This window comes from Dipodomys spectabilis, unplaced genomic scaffold (genome assembly GCF_019054845.1).
Source record: "Dipodomys spectabilis isolate Male_0828 unplaced genomic scaffold, ASM1905484v1 ptg000067l, whole genome shotgun sequence".
Classification (NCBI taxonomy): domain Eukaryota; kingdom Metazoa; phylum Chordata; class Mammalia; order Rodentia; family Heteromyidae; genus Dipodomys; species Dipodomys spectabilis.
In genome coordinates, this window is record NW_024870744.1 from 1,888,862 (window position 1) to 1,911,288 (window position 22,427).

Below are 22,427 nucleotides of genomic sequence, written 5' to 3' on the forward strand. Positions count from 1 at the left end.
ACACACACACACACACACACACACACACACACACACACACACACACACACACACACACACACACACACACACACACACACACACACACACACACACACACGAAAAAGCCAAATGGAACACATAGGCCTATAACAGAAACAGCAACACCCTGTCCCACTGCTTCTTCCCATCCTCGGTACACACACACACACACACACACACACACACACACACACACACACACACACACACACACACACACACACACACACACACACACACACACACACACACACACACACACACACACACACACACACACACACACACACACACACGAAAAAGCCAAATGGAACACATAGGCCTATAACAGAAACAGCAACACCCTGTCCCACTGCTTCTTCCCATCCTCTAGACATCATCACTCTGGAGTCAAACACCTTGCTTTTCTGGTTTTTGTTTTCCATTTTGTCATTGTTCTATTACATAACTGCTTATACTGTTACTTCTTGATTCATTGATGTCAGACCTTGTCTAATGACTTCCTGTGGTAGATGAGGATTTAGCTCCCCACCACACACAAGTCTTCTCTATCCTCAGGAATGGTTTTCAAAAACTCGCCTGGCTTAGAAAAATTAAACAGTTCACAACCCTATGTTAAAGTCCTAAAACATTTTGGAGGGAAATATTAGTAGGCTATGAAATTGAAACTAACCATTAGTAAAGTAGGTGGTTGCAGGAAGCATTTGAACATTATTTGGGGTAATAGTAGGAAGCATTTGAACATTATTTGGGGTAATAGTTTTTTTTTTTTGGGGTCCGGTCGTGGGGCCTGAACTCTGGGCCTGGGCGCTGTCCCTCAGCTCTTCAGCTCAAGGCTAGCGCTCTACCACTTGAGCCACAGCGCCACTTCCAGCTTTTTTCTTTTTGCTTATGTGGTGCTGGGGAATCGAACCCAGGGCCTCATGCATTGCAAGGCAAGCACTCTACCACTGAGCCACCTTCCCAGCCCCTTGGGGTAATAGTTTTATAAACGATACAAGAGATACTTCTAGGTGGGTGCTGGTGGCTCACGCCTGTAATCCTAGCTACTCAGGAGGCTGAGATCAGAGGATCATGGTTCAAAGCCAGCCCGAGCAGGAAAGTCTGTGAGACTCTTGTCTCCAATAAACCACTAGAAAACCAGAAGTGGCACTGTGGTTCAAGCAGTGGAGCACTCCTCTTGAGCTGAAGCGCTGAGGGACAGTGCCCAGGCCCAGAGTTCGAGCCCCATGACCGACAAAAAAAAAGAGATACTTCTAAAGTGAGTCCTACACAGGGGAGGAGCACCCACGGGGCTTTGTGGTTTTTGTTTTTTGTTTGTACTAGAGGATGGTTCCCCATCGATAATCCACCCAAGCTTTATTAGGGGATGAATGAGATGAGGGTGTTCCCAAAGCTGTTCTTTCCAGGTGAAGTGGCTGATAGAAACCTTTGGAAGGAATATTTACTATATAATGGATATGTTAGAATGTCTTTGGAATGCAGAGGAAAATTATAAAAACTATCTAACCATTATAAATAAAACACAGAAATTCTAAAGGGCTTGAGATGATTTCGGACAGGTGAGAAGTTGAAGTATGAGTCAAGTGTACGGCTCTTAGCAGGATAAGTAGCCTTCCCATTTCCTTTCAGAACAGATCGAGGACTTTACTTGAACTGAAATTGGACATGCCTTGTATGGCAAGATTTCAGGTTTTCTAACATCTTAGGTGTAATGAGACGCAGACTTCACTCCCAGGGGAGGTGGTAACTTAAGCACAAAGTGAGTGGTTCCCTTTCATGCCCTTACTGTCCATGTTTGTCTGGGCCAGGAAGTGGCTAATCTAGATTGCTTCTTGTTTTATGATCTCCAATTATGTTTTCTTATTCACTGTGGGCCATTCTATTGTCTAGTTGTGGAAGATATCAACAAGCGCAGAGAGCCGCTCCCCAGCCTGGAGGCTGTGTATCTTATCACTCCGTCTGAGAAGGTAAATCCCCACTACAGCCGAGTGTGGGTTGAGGTTGGATGTGCCAGGCTTGGGATCTCTGGGGCACAGAGCAGCTGACATTTCTAGGTTAAGTACGCATTTAACACACTGCTCTGTTTAAGCATGCAATCCACTGATAAGGTGGGGGGAGGGTGCCTTTGTACAGTGAGAAGTGAGTGTATTAAACCTTTTGAAATATAGCAGCTATGCAGAAAGCCAGAACAGGTGTCCTTTTGCCCTGGGTCATCCTAGTTTTCTCCTTGAGTTCCGTTTTCAGGCAGATGACCCAACACCAGCTTTTGGTAGTTTATATAAACCTGTTTTCAGGTTTATGTAATCAGTATTCCGTTACTATTTCCTATTGTATACTTTGGGGAAAAAGACTCAAATCAGTGTCCAAATGAAGTCTATCTCCTTGCTTTGGCTGATGGTTCTTAGGTCTGTTATCTGTATTTAAAAATTTCAATCGGGGAGTAGGAAGGTGGCTCAGTCGTAAAGTGCTTGCCTTGCATGCATGAGGCCCTGGGTTCGATTCCTCAGCACCACATAAGCAAAAAAAAAAAACTGGAAGTGATGCTGTGGCTCAAGTGGTAGGGCGCTAGCCTTGATCTGAAGAGCTAAGGAACAGCATCCAGACCCAGAGGTCAGGCCCCATGACCAGAAAAAAAAAAAAAAAGAAAAAATTCAGTCGGATGCTGGTGACTCCCGCCTGTAATCCTAGCTAATCAGGAGGCTGAGATCTGAGGATCTAGGTTTAAAGCCAGCCTGGACAGAAAAGTCCATGAGACTCTTATCTCTAATAAACTACTCAGAAAAAGCTAGAAGTAGTGCTGTAGCTTGAGGTAGGGTGCTAGCCTTGGAACAAAAAGAAGCTCAGGAACAGTGCCCAGGCCCCCCCCCCCCCCCCCAGACACACACACACACACTCTGATTTTTTCCACATTCTTTTCAATTTTTTTTTTTTATCATGGGCTTGAACTTGGCCTGAGCTCTGCCCCTCAGCTCTTCAGATCAAGGCTAGTGCTCTACCACTTGAGCCACAGAACCACTTCCAGTTTTCTGGTGGTTTATTGAAGTCTCATGGACTTTGCTGCCCAGGCTGTCTTTGAACCGGGATTCTCAGATCTCAGCCTTCTGAGTAGCTAGGGTTATAGGTGTGAACCACTGATGCCTGGCTTCTTTTCACTTTTGAAAATTGGTTTACATGTGAATTTCTGTAGCGTCAACTAACTTGACAGAATGACATTCCATCAATGTGAATCTCCATAGATACTCAAGTTATGGGGACCTACTTATTCTGGAATGAGCCAAACTCTAAAACAATCTTATTTTCCCCCCAATCTTGAGGCTTGAACTTAGGGTTTTGGGTCCAGTCCCTGAGGGAAGAAATCTTACGACTTTCCTGTTAGGCTGGCTTGGAACCATACAATACTCCAATCTTAGCCCCCGAGTAGCTAGGATTAAAGGCATGAGCTACTAGCACCCAGCTAACAATAATTGTAATTTTAAGTACTCAGAACCTGGTTATGGATGAACATGAATATTAGAATTATACATTAGAAACTCCCTGTTGTTTTGTGTAAGGAATCTGAAACCAGCTTCTTTAACTTGGTTCAGATATTGGTCCCATATGCTTTTAGAATGGACTTAGTACCTTCTTTTGTTCTGTCCACAGTCTGTCCACTCTCTCATCAGTGACTTTAAGGACCCGCCAACTGCTAAATATCGGGCTGCACATGTGTTCTTCACTGATTGTAAGTATACCTGCAAGTGCACCACTAGGCAGGGTGAGGCAGACCCAAGTCAGGTCAATAGGGAGGAAATGGGTTGTTGACATGGTTGTCCCGGTCTTTTATTTTCCCTTTAGAAGATAAATTGCATATAAGACAAACATACACAAATACAGACCTACCAGATTGTGCAGTTCTTCCTGTGGAAAATTTGCTCACTGAGCACCTCTTCTGAGGACAAAGGGCTTCCTGCTAAGCAGAATTTTTTTGATGCTTGCCTGGGCAATTCATTGTACAGATTTCCAGATATCTCTGTAACTTATAGCATGTTTTCATCAGGGCTGAAACTATAAAGCTTCCAGTCCAGTAGTCTTTGTGTTTTACAGAATCTGAACCATTGCCCTGGAGTTAGTTTTCTAACTAACTATGTGGGTTATACATAAATTCTGGTGGGAAAACTATGAGAGATGAGTGACTAAGCATATAAATCAGGTTTTACCCAGTTTCTTCTCCAAGGTTTTTCTTTTTCTCTTTTCTTTCTTTTTCTTTTTTTTTCTTTCTTCTTTTCTTTTCTTTCTTTCTTTCTTTTTTTTTTTTTTTTTTTGTTGGTTGTGGGGCTGGGTACTCTGGGCCTGTCCCTGAGCTCAACTCCTCAGCTCAAGGAGAGCACTCTACCACTTGAGCCACAGCACCACTTCCAGTTTTCTGGTCATTAATTGGAGATAAGAGTCTCATGGACTTTCCTGCCCAGGCTGGTTTTGAACCATGATCCTCAGATCTCAGCCTCGTGAGTAGCTGATTACAGGCAAGAGCCAACCACAGTCGCCCGGTGGATTTTCCTTTTTTTAAGGAAATCGCCCAACAAGTCACTATGGAGAATTTGATTTTCTTTTTTCTTTCTTTTTTTCTTCCTCGTGAACATGTTGGATGTTTGGTACTCATTTTCTTATCTCTCTTAATCACTTGTTGCTTTTCCTTCAATTGCTTGGAAGAAAGAGTATCGCAGTCTTTTGCTGTTCAGGTCGCTGTGATGTATGTTAAGGGCCCTGCAGGTGGTTTTACATTCCATTTATACCCTAAAGGAATTGGATATTTTACAATAAAATGAACTTCTAGGTGCCATTTAAAAATAAAGAATGCACTATAATTGTGAGCCAGCAGGTAGACAGGAAACTCAAGTGTCTTGTCATTCTTGCAGCTTGTCCAGATGCCCTGTTTAATGAGCTGGTGAAATCTCGGGCTGCCAAAGTCATCAAAACACTGACGGAAATCAACATAGCATTTCTCCCATATGAATCCCAGGTGAGGCTGGGCAGGCAGTGAGTACATACAATTATGATCTACACCCTAGTTACCATATCAGGACTCTGAGAGGGTGGGGTGTTGGGGGGTAATAAAGATGCCAAATGACATGTTATATGTGGGCGTTTATTTAATGCAAATGGTTTTCTATTGCCACCTGCCCACTGCCCTCATCTTGTTTACCCACTATTGCTGATTTTTTCCCCTCCCCTCATGTTTCCAAAAATATTTAAATCACTTTTTATTTGTGCCTTTTCTTGCATTCATTTTCTCCTTGCTCAGAGTTCACTCCTTTCAGATGACTCCTTGAATAACCCAAGTAGCCAGTGCTAAAAGAATATGGAGAGGGAAGGAAGGGAAGGGCTCAGAGCATCCCATCTGCTCGAAGGACATTGTTTTTATTGGCAATAGCCCCAGCTCATCACGTGGTATGAGAACAGATGGTCTCCTCCATCATTAGCTGTTAACACTTTACACACCAAAGGCCACAGCAGCAAAGCTCTCCCCTTTTTAAAAAAACAAAGTTCCTAAACCTGTCAAGGTGAAGCTGATTGGCAAAGAATATACAAAATTTATCTTAAATTTTTTTTTTTTTTTTTTGGGTCCAGTCATGGGGCCTGAACTCTGGGCCTAGGCGCTGACCCTCAGCTCTTCAGCTCAACGCTAGCACTCTACCACTTGAGCCACAGCGCCACTTCCGGCTTTTTTCTTATGTGGTGCTGAGGAATCGAACCCAGGGCCTCGAGCATGCAAGGCAAGTGCTCTACCACTGAGCCACCTTCCCAGCCCTATCTTAATTTTTTTTTTTTATGAAATCAGTGGCAAAGATCTTTATTTTTTTTTAATTTTATTTATTTATTTTTTTTGTGAACCCTATCTTAATATTTTTAAGACTTGTTAGGATGTATTTTTGTAGCAAACAAGGAACTAGAAACAACAAGACTTTTATATGTTTTATGACAAGAAAAAAAAAGATGATTGTGGTATACTAGATCTTCATAGATTGGCTTATAGAACCAGAGAGTGGTCTGTTGTTAGAAGAGAGGTGGAAGAGATAAAAGTGTGAACACTGAAAGCCTGCCTCATTCCCTTCTCCCATGACTTGAAGCCTATTTCCTGCCTGACCAATGGCACGATGTTTTTTGTTGTTGTTTTTTTTGGGGGGAGAGGTATGTCAGTTCCATCATCACCTGAACTGAACAAAACCTAGTGTTAACTTATCCAATCGTATATTTCAGAAAGTAATGAACCTTTTTTTAGATGACATCAGGTACATTCAGGGTGATATGGCCATAGACCACCTTTTTAATCACTTAAAGAAAAGATCAAGGTAGTATACAGAAGTATACTTAAGAGAATAATGGAAGTATTCTCAATAGTTCAAGAAAAAGATTTATACCTCCAGAACTCTTCACAAAGAGTAATGAGCCTGGCGCTGGTAGTTTACACCTGTAATCCTAGCTACTTAGGAGGACGAGATCTGAGGATCACGGTTCAAAGCCAGCCCAGGCAGGAAAGTCCATGAGACTCTTACCTCCAATTAATGACCAGAAAACTGGAAGTGGCTTAAGTGGTAGAGCACTTGCCTTGAGCTGAAGAGCTCAGGGACAGTGCCTAGGCCCAGAGTTCAAACCCACAACTGACAAAATAATAATAATAAGCCAGGTGCCAGTGTTTCATGCCTGTAAATCCCAGCTACTCAATGGGCTGAGATCTGAAGATTGTAGTTCAAAGCCAGCCCATGCAGACAAGTCCATGAGACTATCTTTAGTCCAAAGCTGGAAGTAAAACTGTTGCTCAAATGGTAGAGTGTCAGCCTTGAGCAGATACAGCTAAAGGATAAGCCAGGTACCTGTGGCTCATGCCTGTAAGCCTAGCTACTCAGGAGGCTGAGATCTGAGGATTGCGGTTCAAAGCCAGCCCAGAAAACCAGAAGTGGCACTGTGGCTTAGGTGGTAGAGCACTAGCCTTGAGCTGAAGAGCTGAGGGACAGTGTCCAGGCCCAGAGTTCAAGCCCCACAACCAACAAAAAAATAAAATATAAGCCAGGACAGCACCTGGGCCCTGAGTTCAAGCCCTACAACCACCACCACCACCAACGAAGAAGAAGGAGGAGGAGGAGAAGAAATGAGAAGATGAAAAATGCTTTGTTGAGGATAAGATATTAAACCTATAAAAAGCTCTTGTTTACCTAGTAATAATACAGACTGGGAAGGTGGCTCAGTGGTAGAGTGCTTGCTTTGCATGCATGAGGCCCTGGGTTCGATTCCTCAGCACCACATAAAGCAGGAAAAGCCGGAAGTGGCGCTGTAGCTCAAGTGGTAGAGCACTAGCTTTGAGCTGAAATGCTGAGGGACAGCGCCCAGGCCCAGAGTTCAGGCCCACGACTGACAAAAAACAAAAACAAAAACCTAGTAATAATACAATTTCCAACTTGTCCTTTGTTAAAAGCCAATCCTAGCTACTAAGGAGTTTGAGAACTGAAAACCTGTGATTTGAAGACAGATGGGAAGAAAGTCCATGAGATTCTTATCTCCAATTAGTCACCAAAAATCCTGAAGTGGAGTGTGGCTCAAACGATAGAGTGCTAACCTTGAAAACGAATGCTAAAGTATAGATCCCAGGCTCTGAGGTCAAACCCCAGTATTGGGTATTGGTACATGCACACAAGCACACAAACACACAAAGAAAAAAAAACAACCTCATTCTAGCCAGTGATCTCCTACACTAATCTCCCCTTCCCTCGCTCACTGACCCCTAGGCACACACACCTGCCAAGGGCTTTGGCACCACTCATCTCACCATGTGGAGGTCCCCTGCTGGAGATGGAACACCTCATCTCCTTCAAGCCCTGTTCAGATGTCCAAGTGTCTTCCTTGTCCAGCCCTTTTAGACATTGTTTCTCTGCTTTTTTACTTTCCCATGCATTTATCAAGTTCTCAAAACCACATTTTACTTCTCATTCTGTTTAATGGCAACCTCCTTTTTTTTTTTTTTTTTTTTTTTTGGTCAGTTGTGGGGCTTGAACTCTGGGCTTGGGCTCTGTCCCTGTGCTCTTCAGCTTAAGGCAAGCGCTCTGCCACTTGAGCCACAGCACTACTCCCAGTTTTCTAGTGGTTTATTGGAGATAAGAGTCTCACAGACTTTCCTGCCTGGGTTGACTTTGAACCTCGATCCTCAGATCTCAGCCTCCTGAGTAGCTAGGATTACAGGTGAGCCACTGGTGCCCGGCTCTCAACCTCCTTTTACTACATTTGAGATTTCTTGAGAATAGGTGTGCTTGGGTCACTGCTAGTTCCAAAATGTTTAGTGCAGTGCCTAGCCCTGGAATAAATGCAATCATGTCCCATAGATGGACTGCTAGGGTAGAGGAACTCCAGCAGCTCACCACCCTCACAAACCATGTGTATTTTTCCTCCTTCTCAGGTATATTCCCTGGACTCTGCTGACTCTTTCCAGAGTTTCTACAGTCCTCACAAAGCTCAGATGAAGAATCCTATTCTGGAGCGTCTGGCAGAGCAGATCGCAACCCTGTGTGCCACCCTGAAGGAGTACCCAGCTGTGCGGTATCGGGGGTAAGGCAGCACATTAGCCTGCAGTGAAAGGCATCTCTCTGTCCCTTAGTCTGGAACTGTCTCCAAGTTGTTCTCTGGCTTTGTTTCCTCTGGAAATCGTCTCCAGAGGGTCAAGATTTACAGGGCATTGTAGCATACACTTGTATTCCCAGCACTCAAGAGGCTGAGGCAGGAATATTACAAGTTTAGGGTCTGACTGGGCTAATAGTGAGTATTGTCTCGGGGGAAGCTGCATCAAACTGGCATCGGGGCCATACGAAAAGAGCTCAATGCTGTTAGCATTGACTTCCCTCATTGTTGGCACTCACCATCAAAAGCCTGCTAGAAGATAAGAACAGAAGCTGTGGGTTTTTGTTTTTTTTTTGTAGGTTGTAGGGTTTAAACTCTGGGCCTAGGCACTGTTCCTGAGCTCTTCAGCTCAAGGCTAGCATTCTACCACTTGAGCCACAGCACCACTTCCAGTTTTCTGGTGGTTAATTGGAGATAAGAATCTCACGGATGGATGGGCTGGGAAGGTGGCTCAGTGGTAGAGAGCTTACCTTGCATGCATGAGGCCCTGGGTTTGATTCCTTAGCACTACATAAGCAAAAAGAAAAAAAGCCAGAAGTGGTGCTGTAGCTGAAGTGGTAGAGCGCTAGCCTTGAGCTGAAGAGCTGAGGGACAGCGCCCCGGCCCAGAGTTCAGGCCCCACGACTGGACCCCCCCCCCAAAAAAAAAATAATAATCTCACGGACTTTCCTTCCTGGGTTGGCTTTGAACTGTGATCCTCAGATCTCAGCCTCCTTAGTAGCTAGGATTAGAGATGTGAGCCACCAGCATCCAGCTTTTTTCTTTTCTTCTTTTTTTTTTTTTGGTCAGTCGTGGGGCCTGAACTCTGGGCCTGGGTGCTGTCCCTCAGCTCTTCAGCTCAAGGCTAGAACTCTACCACTTGAGCCACAGCACCACTTCTGGCCTTTTCTGCTTATGAGGAATCAAACCCAGGGCCTCATGCATGCAAGGCAAGCACTCTACCACTGAGCCACCTTCCCAGCCTCTCTTTCTTCATTTTTAACTAAGGAGCAGGAATATAGCTGAGGACTGAACTGCTGTGGTGCTGAGGTTAGCAAAGGGGTGAGCTACATCTACCTTCTACAAGACCCAAGGGAACTTGAATGGAGGAGAGAGTGAGGATCATATGGGTCCAGCTCAGGTGTCCTGATCAAGAGAAAAGGAGGAAGGGTCAGGGCCCTCTGTGAAGTGTGATTGTTTATCTGGAGTTACTTAGAAAGACTTTTACTGCTTCTATATATATATATTTAATTTAATTAATTTATTTTTGAGACAGACTTGCTGTATAGCTCACTGTGCCTCCTTAGTGCAAGAATTATAGGTGTATTACCATGCCAAGATTGTAGATATATCCTTATTGTAAAAAACATAATTAATCAATGGCTGGGGGATATGGAATAGTGCTTGTCTAGGATGTACAGGCCTCTGGGTTTGTTCCTAATACAGATGATACCCCTGTATCTCCTGATCTCCCTGCCCTGTCCTGCATTCTTACTGGGGGGACTTGGTGCACTGTGTGTGGTTGGTGTATACCAGTCGTTTACCCTCAGTTACCTTTATCAGGGAATACAAGGACAATGCCTTGTTGGCTCAGCTAATCCAGGACAAGCTCGACGCCTATAAAGCTGATGACCCAACAATGGGGGAGGTAAGTCTGGTCTTGGGCCATGACCCCAGTATTTATGCGGCAGTCCAATAGACCTGTAGAGGTCTATTGCTCCAGATGTATGTGAGGATAGCTTTTCCTGAATATTGCCCACTTGAGAAATGCTCAAAGCTCATGGGGTGGTAGGGTGATCCAGATAACATTTATTGTAGCCAAGGTGACCAACTTGTTTCTGTTCGCTAGGACTTTCCTAGTTTTAGCATAGAACTCTCCTCATCCAGGAAATGCCATGGTAGTACAGTATCAGACAGAAAATTGACAATGGTGCAATCTCCAGACCTCACTCAGATTTCACTAGTTTTTGTGTCTACTTTGTGTATACACAATTCTCTACAGTTTTAACACATGTATACATTGGTGTAATCACCATTACCATCAACATACAGAGCTGGGGGCCGGAGGCATAGCTCAGTGTTAGAGTGAGTTCCAGTTCCTGGCACTTTTCCCCCTTAAAAAGATACAGAGCTGTTCTGTCACTGCCTTGGCTTTGAAGTTAAAAGTCCTGGCATACCAGATGTTGGTCATTGTGATTGTAGCAGAACCTGGTGCTCCTCTGTATAGATAAGTTCACTTCAGCCCCTACTCACAGTTCGGATCTGGTTCAAAGGGCCCTCACTAGGAAATAGAAGCATGGGACTTATTGGTGTTCTTGTCACACAGTTGACAGACTACCCATGTTGTTTTAGTTGGTTGACTCCTCAGAGGTTCCTTCTTGCTGTTCCTTTTACCAAGGGACTTCACTAGTTGGAGAAACTAGAGTTGTCCAGGTGGGCTTTCAAGCATTCCCCTGTTTCTTTCCAGGGTCCAGACAAGGCACGCTCCCAGCTCCTCATTCTGGATCGTGGCTTTGACCCCAGCTCCCCTGTGCTTCATGAATTGACCTTTCAGGCTATGAGTTATGATCTTCTGCCCATTGAAAATGATGTTTACAAGTAAGTATGTTACAGACTTTAGGGTGACCATAGCTTTGTAAATCAACCAAGAATACTTCTCTTTTAAGACAAAGAAAAACAGGTGTACTGATACAATCTCTTAGACAAGCCTGTAAGCTTTTCTGTTTCCCAAAGGCACATGGTATTTCTTATAAACCTAACTATTGTTTTGGGGTTTTTTTTGGTCGGTCGTAGGGCTTGAACTCTGGGCTTGGGTGCTGTCCCTGTGCTCTTCAGCTCAAGGCTAGTGCTCTACCGCTTGAGCCACAGCGCCATTCTGTCACATGGTATTTCTAAGTAGGAACTTGTTGCCCTTTCTGAGGAAGATCTTTAGCTCTCACGTTCCTATCACCTAAATTCATAGTCTGTTTGAATATGTCCATAGTTTGTATGTGGGTGTGAATGTATGAAGGTGTATCTTATTCAGAAGTAAAATTCCTTAATTATAGGTTATAACATGAAAACAAACTATATCAACAAAAGTTTCTTACTGAACTTTCTGTGCAGTGGAATTGTTTTCTTCATTATAAAAAGTATTTTTCTTGGTGTCTATGATCAGAAATTCAGATTCTAAACACACTTCTTTATTTTGTAAATCTTTAATTGTTACTATAAAGGTGATGTAAGGAGGGGTTACAGTTACATCAGGTAAAGGGACAATGTCACCCTGTTTTTTCTTTTTAGGAAGTCAGACTGCATTGTTCTTTTGTCATTTACTTTGTCATCTTGTTCAGAAAGATGGTCATTTCAGGGGCTGGGAAGGTGGCTCAGTGGTAGAGTGCTTGCCTTGCATGCATGAGGCCCTGGGTTCGATTTCTCAGTACCACATAAGCAAAAAGAAAAAAGCTGGAAGTGGCACTGTAGCTCAAGTGGTAGAGCACTAGCCTTGAGCTGAAGAGCTGAGGGACAGCGCCCCGGCCCAGAGTTCAGGCCCCACGACCAGACCCCCCCAAAAAAAGAAAGATAGTCATTTCAAAATGAAGGTTCAGAAAATACTACTCTCAACTCTTCTCCTGGCTCCAGTGATTCTTACTTCTTTCAGCCATTCATGATTTCACATGTAGCCAAATACCAAGATCCTGTCACAGCTAGCTGCTGAAAGCCATTTAGAAGCCACTCGTTTGGGAATGGTATCTATGCTCTTGCCCAGAAAGGAAAAATAAAAGCTTTGCCTCACTCCTCGAAGTAACTAAACCCACATATAACCCAATTTCCTGCCCTGCACCAGGTGACTTGGGGAATGTTCATATGAGCCAACTGCAAAAATTAAAGCAAAACTCCAAGTTGTTGGCTTTTAATAGAGTACTGAGTCTCTCTCTGCCCAGAGAATTGCAGCCATGCTGCCATGCTGGCTTGACTGGCACATAAGATAATCATTCTTGTTATAAGCTATTCCTTTGATCACCTGGCAGCTGAGGACTGAGCTGCTGTCATTACAAACCAGAGAGGGTCTGGGGAATGCTGTGAGCACAAAGCTCTACCCAAGTTCCACTTCCTATAGGTACGAGACCAGCGGCATTGGAGAAGCACGGGTGAAGGAGGTGCTCTTGGATGAGGATGACGACCTGTGGATCGCACTGCGCCACAAGCACATTGCAGAAGTGTCCCAGTAAGAGCATTTCCTCCACATTTATACAGGGTGGATGCTTCTCTTAACTGTGGGTGATATACACACTGCAATTGGGAGTGAATTTGTTGGCATTTGTGAATTTGTAAAGCATTAACATGCTAACCAAGGATGATGGGTCCTTTCCGTACTTTGAACTTGAGCTAATCCAGTCCACAAAGTTAGTAAATCTGTTGTATATTAGGATAGCTTTTCAGATTCTTGGAAAATATTGGTAGCTGTCTTAGAAAAGTGCTTTATAAACATTAAGTATTTAAAGCCTGTTGCTTCCACTAAAAGAAAGATTCAGACACGATTGCATGCAGTTGGACTTTTTCTTTTGCAGAGCTGGTATGCCGGCTTCCTGCCAGCTTTGCTGAAGTTTCTGAGCAAGAGCTGACCTTGTGTACTGAGTTTACTGCTATCTGAAAGTGTTCAGAATGTTTCTAGTATTTAAGCATTGTTAGTAAGCCTTAAGTGGAGGTTAACAGTTCTGTTTTTTCAGAAAGATACATTCTGCTCAATAATCCTAGTATTCAGGAGGCTGAGATCTAAGAATCATAATTGAGAGCCAGCCTGGACAGCAAAGTTTGTGAGATTCTTACCTCCAATTAACCAGCAAAAACTGAAGGTGGCTGAGATCTGAGGATCACGGTTCAAAGTCAGCCTGGGCAGGAATCTCTGAGACTCTTATCTCCAATTAACCACCAGAAAACTGGAAGTGGAGCTCTGGTTCAAAGGTAGAGCACTAACGTTGAATGAAAGAGCTCATGGACAGTGCCCAGGCCCTGAGTTCAAGCCCATGACTGACAAAAACCAAAACCTGGAGGTAGAGCTATGGTTCAAGTAATATAGCACCAGCCTTCCCAAAAGCTAAAGGACAATGCCAGGACTGAGTGCAAGCACCATGATTAAAAAGAGAGAGAGAGAGAGAGAGCGAGAAAGAGAAGACAAAGTAAATATAGTTATTGCATTTGAATGTTTAGACATGTATTTGAAAAAGATGACTGAAAATAAACAAGATTTTCTGATACTTTTGCTCTTTGCCCCTTGAATTGTCTAATATACCCTACTCTGTAGGCCAACGGTTTAGCATACTAATTTTTTTTAAAAGGTGTCTCTTCACTTTGAAAATCACTTTAAATGCATACCTCAGCAGTCAGAAAGTTGACAGAAATTCTCAAGGGAAGCTAGTACCTGACTTCTAAGGCCTGTAGAGAGCCTGTGGCGCCACTGTGGACTTAACTGCCTCCTTCCATTTTCCAGAGAAGTCACAAGGTCTCTGAAGGATTTTTCTTCTAGCAAGAGAATGAACACTGGAGAGAAGGTAAATGCACACCCTGAAAACCAGCCCATAATCTCTCTCTGGCAAGGACTAGGGAATTAGCAGAGTGATATTTTTCTTTATACTTAATGTCACTTGGTCTTGATTTCTTGCTTAGATTCATATCTAGGGGGATATATCTCAGTGATAGAGTGCTTGTATGCATTATATTTGATCCCCCAGAACCAAAACTAGTTTTTTTTTTTAAAAAAAGGTTATTGCCTTTCGTGTATCTGTTCAGCTCATAAAGCATCTGCAGCACCTGATAGTACCTAGTATGTAGTAATAGTCTAGTAAAATTTTCCTGGATAAATGGGTTCAATTAGGTGAGTCACACAGTTAGAGAGTAAACAGAACCATTGTGCTGGTCAAGATCCAGCCCTCTCCAATCTCCTTTCTACCTGACTACCCATAGCTGCCTTCCTGCTGGATGAAGTGTAGACATTGCCAAGACTACTTGGGTGGAGCAACATCTTTTTTCTTGGCAAGAATCATGCTCTTACAAGTTTCTAATCCAATAAACATGGAATAAAACTTGGCCAGGCATCAGTGACTCATACCTGTAATCCTAGCTATTCCTGAAGCTGGGATCTGAGGATTGTAGTTCAAAGCCAGCCCCGGCAGGAAAGCCTATGAAATTCTTATCTCCAATTAACTACCAAGAAAGCTGGAAGTAGAGCTGTGACTTAAGTGGGAGAGCTCTAGCCTTGAGCAGAAAAACTCAGGGATAGCACCCAGGCCCTAAATTTCAAGTTTAATGACTGATACCCCTGGCCCCCCCAAAAAAAGCCCCCAAAAACTTATGGAATAAAAGTTACCAGACTTCAGGGTTTAATTCCCCATCTGGCAGACAACCAGGACATTTGGATCAATAATTTTTGTGCCAGATGCCTAGAAATCTAAAATACAATCTTATGCTTAACAGATTTGTTTTGCACTTATGAAGTCTAATGTGGCTGCCCTTCTGTCCTGTGCCCACCAGCCTCACAAAGCCACACTGAGTCAAGGCCATTGGAATAACACCATGTGCTTTCCTTTCCCTCATAGACCACCATGCGGGACCTGTCCCAGATGCTGAAGAAGATGCCTCAGTACCAGAAGGAGCTCAGCAAGGTGTGGTGGCCCTAAGTAATCTATGTTAGTCATAGATATAAACAGCTGCAAAAAAACAGCCCTACTAGTCTGCTTCTTTGAAATCTACAGCTATGTTTTCTTTTCAAATAGAGTGAGAGATAGAGAGGAAGGAGGGAGAGAGAAAGAGGGATGGAAGAAGGAAGGGAGAGGAAAGAAGGCTGAGATTCCTCTTATACCCTCCCTTTCTTTTCTCTGCTGAGCACCAGTGGTTCATGCTTGTAATACTAGCTTCTCAGGAGGCTGAGATCTGAGAACTTCAATTTGAAGTCAGCCCAGGAAAGAGTCTGTGGGACTCTTCATTAAGCTGCCCAAATATGTAGCTGTGGCTAAAGTGGTAGAGTGCTAGGCTTGAGCACAAAAACTCAGGGACAGCACCCAGGCCCTAAGTTTAAAAGAGCACCCTCTTTCTCATCTTTTTTTTTTTTTTTTTTTGGGTCAGTCAGAACTCTTTTGCTCAAAGTTAGCATTCTACCGGAATCAAATACGGTGAGAACAGGGGTTATACCAATGGGGAAGAACATACGAAAGAAACAAAAAAAACCCCACATAGTATTTTTTTAAGTACATTAGAAACAATAGCAACATAGATAAAACCTCTTGAGCCACAGTACCACTTCTATTTTTTGAGTAGTTAATTAGAGATAAGAGTCTCAGGGCTCGGAAGGTGGTTCAGTGGTAGATTGCTTGCCTTGCATGCATGAGGCCCTGGGTTCGATTCCTCAGCACCACATAAGCAGAAAAGGCCAGAAGTGGCACTGTGGCTTACATGGTAGAGCGCTAGCCTTGAGCTGAAGAGCTGAGGTACAGTGCCCAGGCCCAGAGTTCAGGCCCCATGACCAACCAAAAAAAAGAGTCTCACAGAGACTTTTCTGCCTGGGCTGGCATCAAACCACAGTCCTCAGATCTCTGCCTCCTGAGTAGCTAGGATTATAGGCATAAACCACCACATCCCTGCTCTTTCGCATCCTTTATTCTTCCTCCTCCCCTGCTGTAGGTGGGAGGACTCAGTTGTTCAGCACATAGGCCTGTACTTGCCTAACATCACCATTAGCATCCCCCAGATGGGTTGAGAGCTGGCCAGGAGGATGTAAGACCTTCTGTATCCTGATCTTGAAAGTCATACATCATTACTTCCTGTCCAGTGTTTGTTTGAAGCAAGGCACTGGATCCAGCCCATACTCAAGGACATGGGAATTAAGCTCCCCTCCTGAAGCGCCATGTATTAGAGAGTCAGTGGATGTGTTATAAAACCATCATGCCTACCCTTTCTGAAGAATTTTCCCTTTCATCTCTTGAGAATCTATCCTTCCTCTCCTTGGATGTAACATTTACTGCCTATGATGTTGGAATACTAATTGTACATACTTTATCTCCTTTGTGAGGCTAAATAATTATTAGCAGCCAGCGCAGTGTTTGTGACATAGGAGGTACTCAGTAGATGTTGCATACATCACTAATTTCTTGGTCACCGATTCTGCAATGCATTTCCTAGTATTCAACTCACCTGCACCTTGCTGAAGACTGTATGAAGCATTACCAAGGCACTGTGGATAAACTCTGCCGGGTGGAACAGGTAGGATTTTTTTCCTTCCTTTTCTGCATGGCAGGTGCTCTGTAGTGTTCACTTACTCAGCTGAATTTTAATATCTGACCTTGAACATCCTCCTGCAGAATCATAGGAAATAGATATGGGAGAGCCTCTGATCTCACGTCTTGTCTCCGCTATGTGGTTCCACTCTGAATGGTAGGGACAAGGTCGGTCTGGAGTGCTGTGCCATTTGGATTTTGCATGCTGGCTCTTTTCAGAGGCTCTGTTTTTACTTGGAATGTCCTGAGCCTTACTTACATGTACAGAGCTGGCTGGATTTTGTTGTGAATGTGTTTATCTCCTGCTACGGCCTGACAAAGTGTGGAAATCCTGAGCCTTAGGGAGGGCAGTGCAGCTGCAGACCAGGAGTTGTCCCAAAACCTTACTGATCAGAATTAGGCTTGGCACTGAGAAGCAGAGATTGGAGTTCTGTTTCTCTCTCTGGTGTATGTGCTGGTTTCTTTCTGCTTCGTTTTCCACATTTGCAAAAGTAAAACCACAGAACTGACATGTTTTTCGAGTGTATTGTGTGGAATCTCACTTGGCCCTCCAGTCTCTGTGACAGTGTCTCTATATTGTGTGTTAACCCTGTGTGTGTGTGTGTGTGTGTGTGTGTGTGTGTGAGAGAGAGAGAGAGAGAGACAGAGACAGAGACAGAGACAGAGAGAGAGAGAGAGAGAGAGAGAGAGATACTGGGGATTGAACTCAGGGCCTCATGCAATATACCGCCAGGCCCTATATGTCATTGAAGAGAAAAAACATTTATAAAGATTCTGAAGCCTCAGCAGAAGGTCTTTTATTTTAATAGAAAAATGCCAGCTCAGGTTCTCAGGGTGAAAGCAAGATATGAATTATCTGGCCTGTTGTAACAGGCCCAGCTTAGGTTTGCAAGCCATGTCCTGTGGTGCTGCCCTCTTAAAAGTCCATTTCTTGGGGGAATCTCAGAAAACACATGTACTCTTTCCAAGAGTTTGACTAGCAGGCAGGTTACCAGTAAAAATGTAGTTTCTGATTCATCTTTGGAAGCTTAAATTTTTTCCTAAGTGCTCAAAAGTATTGGGGAACTAGTTATATTTCACTAGGCTTAGAGAAAGTCCTAAAGTCGGTCATGCGAAGCAAACACCCAAAAGTATTGAGGAACTAGTTACATTTCACTAGGCTTAGAGAAAGTCCTAAAGTCGGTCATGCGAAGCAAACACCTAATGAGGCTGGTGAGAAGACATAGGAAAGGGGTCTAGCCTTCCTTAGCCCCTGCCTGAAAAGAGACCCTGGATACAAAATAATCATTTGTATGAACTCACAGAATTTTGAGAGGAAAAGGGGAGCCTGCAAGAAACCCAGCTGCAACTGTGGGTCACTCAGTAGTGGAGCAGATAACTCTTGGTTCACTGAGAACAATGCACCACTCCCTGGGTCTGAGTGTTACCTGACAGTCCTGTGGGCTATGAGTTATGCTCACTTAAGTCTTTTTATCTCTGGTTCTTTTGTTATCCTTTTTCTTCTCTCCATCCCCTAGGTTTAGATCTGCAGGTTTGGGATTACAACACCCCCCCATTCCTTTGAAAAATTCTGATTGAAACAGAGGTTAAAAATCCTACTCAAAAAGTGTGTCCTTCCAATGCCAGGAGAAGCAGAGTGGAAAGAATCCAGCCTCGCAGCGACACTTCATGACATCAAAGCCTTCACATGCCCTTCAGCCTGACCCTTCTGCAGGGCCTGGCACCTCATAGACGCAGGAACCCTGACATTTGCCTGCAGGGAACACCACAGTTGCTGGTTTTAGAAAAGGAACTCAGGGGCTTTCATGCAAAGCAGTGCTGGGGACACTAATGCTAACTACAGCACGTGCAAGAAGACTTGTTCACAGCCTACCCCAACCATGCCACAAAGCCAGGCATTTATAGGTTGTGAATTTCTAAGAGATACCATCTGTTCAAATTGTTACAGAATTAGGGACAGCTGGGTGTGTTTTCTACAGGATCTGGCAATGGGCACAGACGCCGAGGGGGAGAAGATCAAAGACCCCATGAGAGCCATCGTCCCCATCCTGCTGGATGCAAATGTCAGCACGTATGACAAAATCCGCATCATCCTTCTCTATATCTTTCTGAAGAATGGTAAGAAGGGAGGACAATAGAGGAGGAGGGTATAAGCCATGAGAGAAAACTGGATTAAAAGACGTGGAAAGGGGAAGAAGGAAGATTCCAGAGGCTCCTTATATTTGGGGACGTGCAATGTATTCAAGTCAGTTGCAACCAGAGGTTGAGCATTCCCTAGGAATTCTATAAGGAGCATGAATGACATGGAATTCTGAGTTAATAAGGAGCATGGGTGACATAGAGGAGGCCAGAGCTGGGAGAAAGGAGGGCTGACTGCCTTTATGGCCAGTTTATTAGAGCTCAGCCTCTTAGATGTAAAGATGCCTCTAAAGGTGCAAAAGGTACTTAATAAGACTCTTGTCCAGTTTGACTTTGGTGTGGGGTGGGGTGGGTAGAGACTGCTGAGAAGCCAGGATGATGTAAACAGAGACTGTGAGGCAATTGCCAATGGCCATCACTCTGGACAGAGCAATTCAAGTGGGACTGCAGTAATGTTTTTGCTCTCATCAGAGAGTCAAGCTGATGGGGTAGATAGGTTGATGTCTGCCAGTCCTGAGGAGGGAAAGGAAAGTGGTCAGCTCTGCTTCTAAGAGTGGAGATGAGAAGGTTTGATGTGATGACCAGCTCTCCTGTCTCTCAGGCATCACTGAGGAGAACCTGAACAAACTGATCCAGCATGCCCAGATCCCTCCAGAGGATAGTGAGATCATCACCAACATGGCTCACCTGGGTGTGCCCATCGTCACAGACGTAAGTGCCAGCTTTCAGTGGGAAGAAGGGGCAGGCAGCTGACATGTTGTATGTATTCAATGCTCACTGATTGACAGCATCTTATGATACAACTGTGTACCATGCTCAACATCAAAAGAGATGAAGGAGAAAAAGATACAAATGTCAAAGACTAGCATTAATTGCACATGCTGAGTAACATTAAGTACAATGGAACCAAACAAAAACAAGTCACTCTGATTCCTTTTGTGTCTCAAGGCCATTATGGCTCTACCTTTGAACACCTCAGACTCAGTGTCTGCCACAGATGCCACAAGCTGTTTGTCACCTCTATGTTTTGAGCTCTTGAGTTGATTTGAGAACCAACTCAAGATATCTAGAAGGCTTAGAGTCATGTAGTGTACTCTGAGGGAAACTAGACAGACATTCTTGAGGATCCTGTTAGAATATGCTGTCTTGAATCCCACTTATAAGAGCCTCAGTGTATGCTCTTGATCTACAGGCAGTCACTCCATAGAGCCAGTACTAACAAAGCTTGAGTTCAGATGGCTGGTGTTAAAAGAGAGACTTTGTTCCATTGCCACCAACCAAGCACAAGTAGCTGGCAGGAATCCGATGATTTTAGACCTTTGCTCACAAAGGATCAAAATAATGAAGATGATCCATTCAGTATTATGCTGTTGAAATAAAACATTTAAAACTAAGTCATATTTTCTCCTATGATAGACAGCAAATTCTTTTTTAACTACCTGCCTTTATTTTGTTTTACTTTCGTTACTTGGAATTGAATTTAGTGCCTCATACTTGCTCTACCACTTGAACTACTAGCCCCAGTACAGCTACCTAGATTTTTTTTTTAGGGGGGGAGCGGTCTGGTCATGGGCCTGAACTCTGGGCCTGGGCACTGTCTCTCAGCTCTTCAGCTCAAGGCTAGCGCTCTATCACTTGAGCCACAGCGCCACTTCTGGCTTTTTTTTCCCCTGCTTATGTGGTGCTAGGGAATTGAACCCAGGGCCTCATGCATGCAAGGAAAGCGCTCTACCACTGAACCACCTTCCCAGCCCCAGCTACCTAGATTTTTTAAGATGGCACTTATATATGTGCATCACATTTGCTACTTTTCTTGACTTTAAAAATTGCATTTGCTAAGTGAAAGAAGGAACAATTTCTTTAAATTCTATTATTATTAAGGTGTTGTACAGAAGAATTACTGTTTCATTAGTCAGGTAATGAGTACACTTCGTTTTGGACAGTGTCACTCCTTCCCGCTCTCTCTCCCAGTTTTTCTCTCCCATCCCTACTAAAAAAATTTCTAAAGGAGTATATAGAGCTTGACACTGCTTGCTCACATCTGTAATTGTAGCTACTCAGGAAGCTGATATTTGAGAATCACGGTTCAAAGCCAGCTGGGGCAGGAAAGTCTGTGAGACTTTTAATTTTTTTTTAATTTTATTGTTAAGGTGATGTACAGAGGGATTGCAGTTACATAACTAAGGTAGTGATTACATTTCTTGTCTAACTTGTTACCCTTTCCCTCGTTTTTCTCCCTCTTTCCCTCCCCCCCTCCCCCTGAGACTCTTTTCGCCAATAAATTACAAAAAAACTGAAATGGCACTGTGGCTCAAGTGGTAGAGTGCTAGCCTTGAGGAAAAGAAGCTCAGAAAGTTTTCAGGCCCAAAGTTCAAGCCCCAGAACTGGCTAAAAAAAGGAGTGTATAGAATATTCAGTAATAGGGGGCTGGGAAGGTGGCTCAGTGGTAGAGTGCTTGCCTAAGCCCTGGGTTCGATTCCTCAGCACCACATAAGCAGAAAAAGCTGGAAGTGGCACTGTGACTCAAGTGGTAGAGCGCTAGCCTTGAGCAGAAGAGCTCAGGGACAATACCCAGGACCAGAGTTCAGGCACCACGACTGGCAAAGGAAAGAGAGAGAGAGAGAGAGAGAAAGAAAGAAAGAAAAGAGTATAAGTGTCTCACACATATAATCCTAGCTACTCAGGAGGCTAAGATTTGAGGATCACAGTTGAATACCATCCCAGGCAGGAAAGCCTATGAGACTGTTATCTCCAATTAACCACCAGAAAACTAGAAGTGGTGCTGTAGCTCAAAGTTATAGAGCACTAGCCTGGAGCGAAAAAGCTCAGGGACAGTGCTCAGACTCTAAGTTTAAACCACATGATCAAAAAAAAAAGAATATTCAATAATGGGAATATTGTTTGAGGTCTTCAGATGTAAAAATCTTGTTAGGAGTCTTCAGATGTAAAAAATAAATCTGTAGCTGGGAAGGTGGCTCAGTGGTAGAGCGCTTGCCTTGCGTGCATGAGGCCCTGGGTTCGATTCCTCAGCACGACATAAGCAAAAAGAAAAAAAGCCGGAAGTGGCGCTGTGGCTCAAGTGGTAGAGCGCTAGCCTTGAGCTGAAGAGCTGAGGGACAGCGCCCAGGCCCAGAGTTCAGGCCCCACGACCGGACCCAAAAAAAAAAAAAAAAAAAAAAAATCTGTAAAATGGAACAGATTTTCCAACTTTAAATCAGAAAAAAAATGACATTTGCTCCAGGTGTCTTAAATAAAAGGGACACAATTGGACTATTACAGGGAAACTCTCCCCACCTCTTACTGTTGTTTACTAATGCAGACTGAAGGAGTCTTCACTTAGTTTCCAGAGACCAACAGACGTCATGGAAGCCTAGGTGGCCCCTGAGTCAGTAG

At 43.8% G+C, this 22,427-nt stretch overlaps 1 protein-coding gene across 2 annotated transcripts in view; it reads left to right on the forward strand.

The window, feature by feature from the left end:
• The window catches only part of Stxbp1 (syntaxin binding protein 1), a 74,392-nt gene that overhangs the window by 41,512 nt on the left and 10,453 nt on the right, over positions 1-22,427 (forward strand). For both annotated transcript variants that reach the window (XM_042681197.1, XM_042681198.1), the window contains exons 4-15: positions 1,915-1,991; positions 3,667-3,745; positions 4,920-5,023; positions 8,450-8,598; positions 10,210-10,294; positions 11,114-11,244; positions 12,746-12,853; positions 14,117-14,177; positions 15,222-15,287; positions 16,801-16,881; positions 18,875-19,013; positions 19,636-19,745. In XM_042681197.1, coding sequence (XP_042537131.1) covers positions 1,915-1,991; positions 3,667-3,745; positions 4,920-5,023; positions 8,450-8,598; positions 10,210-10,294; positions 11,114-11,244; positions 12,746-12,853; positions 14,117-14,177; positions 15,222-15,287; positions 16,801-16,881; positions 18,875-19,013; positions 19,636-19,745 — 1,190 coding nt within the window. The remainder of the gene's footprint in view (positions 1-1,914; positions 1,992-3,666; positions 3,746-4,919; positions 5,024-8,449; positions 8,599-10,209; positions 10,295-11,113; positions 11,245-12,745; positions 12,854-14,116; positions 14,178-15,221; positions 15,288-16,800; positions 16,882-18,874; positions 19,014-19,635; positions 19,746-22,427) is intronic.